Source organism: Pteropus alecto, unplaced genomic scaffold, assembly GCF_000325575.1.
Source record: "Pteropus alecto unplaced genomic scaffold, ASM32557v1 scaffold98, whole genome shotgun sequence".
NCBI classification, from domain to species: domain Eukaryota; kingdom Metazoa; phylum Chordata; class Mammalia; order Chiroptera; family Pteropodidae; genus Pteropus; species Pteropus alecto.
In genome coordinates this window covers 4645017-4647158 of record NW_006443570.1, presented here as the reverse complement: position 1 = coordinate 4647158, position 2142 = coordinate 4645017, and the positions used below count along the sequence as shown (strand labels likewise).

The 2142-nt window shown below is 47.5% G+C and overlaps 1 protein-coding gene across 1 annotated transcript in view; it reads right to left on the bottom strand.

The window, feature by feature from the left end:
• Positions 1 to 707: 707 nt before the first annotated feature.
• The window catches only part of B4GALNT2 (beta-1,4-N-acetyl-galactosaminyltransferase 2), a 41714-nt gene continuing 40279 nt past the window's right edge, over positions 708 to 2142 (bottom strand). The window contains exons 10-11 of the mRNA XM_006924772.3: positions 1746 to 1965; positions 708 to 1159 (exon numbers count right to left, since the gene is read on the bottom strand). Of these exons, the coding sequence (XP_006924834.3) occupies positions 954 to 1159; positions 1746 to 1965 (426 nt within the window). The 3' untranslated portion in view covers positions 708 to 953. The remainder of the gene's footprint in view (positions 1160 to 1745; positions 1966 to 2142) is intronic.

Below are 2142 nucleotides of genomic sequence, written 5' to 3'. Positions count from 1 at the left end.
GTAAAGGCAGGACTAGACCAATCGTTGTAGAACCTGTGGATTCCTAAGATAACAGAACTTTCCTCAACAACATGTGATAGTTCTTTTCTGTTGATGACGTGGGTCTTGAGTAGTCAGTAACTGGTCTCACGTCACTGGAATTCAGTGGCTTGCTGCTGAACTTACATTGCTTTTCATGGCACCTTGGCATAAGGTCCAAATCCAATCCCTGGCATTCCGGAAAGTGTCTTTGTGGTAGCAAGTGAGCCAGGACAACCGTTGTTCTGGCAGACAGTGGACTACCCAGTGCTCTGTTCCCTCCCTCTGACTGCCTGACTCCCATCTGCCTTCTGAGGCTCCAAATGAGCTCACTCCACAGAGCCTTCCTCAGCTGCCCAGGCCATAGTGACTTCTCCCTTCTCTGATTCTTTGACCCTGGCTGCCCAATGATCCTAGTAGACTGAAATGAACCAGGCTGCAACCTCCTCAAGTCAAGGACCCTGGGTTATTCACACTGAGTCCACAAGCTAGAACCAAATAAAAATTTGTGGACAACAGTGATCATCTCCAGCATCAAGTGCCACCAAATAACCCTCAAGGACCCAGCAACCCACCATTATCTGACTGAGGATACCAACCCATTATATACTCTTTCATGTGAGAACTAAGGAAATGATGTAAGACACTTTATGTGCAGATTCTTCATAAATGGTAAGGAATCATACAAATAAATAATGATTGTTTTTAATATGGGCTCCGTTGCTCTGATCGGTGATTGGTATATTTCTAATGTCCTTTAGCTTTCCACTGGTCTTTCCAATAGCTGAGCTTGACCCATTTGCCCAACCCACTAGGTGGTTTATTGTAATGTTCATTTTTTCAGGAGTCTATTTTTTGGTAGCTTGACCACATGTTCCACTGTTCCAGATACCAGCAACCAGTCAGCCTAGTGCTTTTCTGATGTCCAGGTGCCTTTATGTGGAACATTGGAGATGGTTCTTGAAGTAGTGGAGAGCTAGCTTGAACTGGACTTGGGCATGCGTGTTGGCCCGGTATTTACTGTAGTTCTTCTCTGGGGCAGCCAGCTTCAAATCCGCCAGTAGAGAATGGTTCTGGTGACCTATAATCACGTCTGAACATGACCCCACGAGCAGACTCCCAAGCCCATCAATAAAGAACTCTGCCAAGAGAGGGAAAGCACGAGAAGGAAATGTGAGCTTCAGCCTGAGACCCAGGACCATATTCTAGGTCTGGGGGAGAGTCAGGAGGAGGGGACATAATTTATATTCCTTAGGAGGTTCAGCCACAGGCCCATGCTGGTGAGTTGGAAGGAAATAAATAAGCTCGTTTCTCAGACAGAGATATGGGTAGAGAGACAGAGAGACACAGATTAACTTTCCAGCTGGAAAGAACTGTGGATTCCAGGACTGAGGGACTCAGAAGGGAGAGAGAGGGGGCAGTTAACCCGCTGCAATTTTCTAGAAAGGATTTCTAGAAAATGAGAATAAGAAGCAAGGTGGGAAAAGAAGGAGGGGAAAGGAAGGGGAAGGATGTCTCAGGAATAGTCTGTGGGAGATAAGAAGTCAAAGAGATGGTGAAGAGGGAGGCGAGAGAGACCATACACTCCCTAATCTGGAGTGAAAGGAGAAGGAAACCCAGTGGTGCCAGCCAGTGACCACGATCAGTGGAGCATGGCCCTTGAAAGAATAAACTTCTGAGGTCAATTTATAGCCCAGCTCCTTTCCTCCCTCCTCCAGCCTCCCCACCTGAATGAGCCACTCGTTGCAGGCGGGGGTCAAAGCCAACTCTTCGGAGTCGTTCCGTGTGGGCCAGGAAGAAGTTGACAACGCCACTAGTCACCACACAGTTGGGGAAGCCGTCCAGAGGCCGGAAAGATCCTGATCTCCGGTGAAGACAGTCCCCATTCTCACTCTGCTCCAGCAACAGCTTAAACTGGAACAAGTTTCCAAGCACACTGCCGCCTACCTAGCCCATGGGCAGAAAAATCTACATTAGAGAACACAGACTGAATATTCATGTTGCCTCTGCCAGGAAGCTTTACTGGACTGAACCAACAAGAATCACATCCTTTCTCTATTTACCCTTCATGTTACTCTTTTCTTGCTGTTTCAGCCTTCAGCACACCTTGCTGGGTCCTTTGAT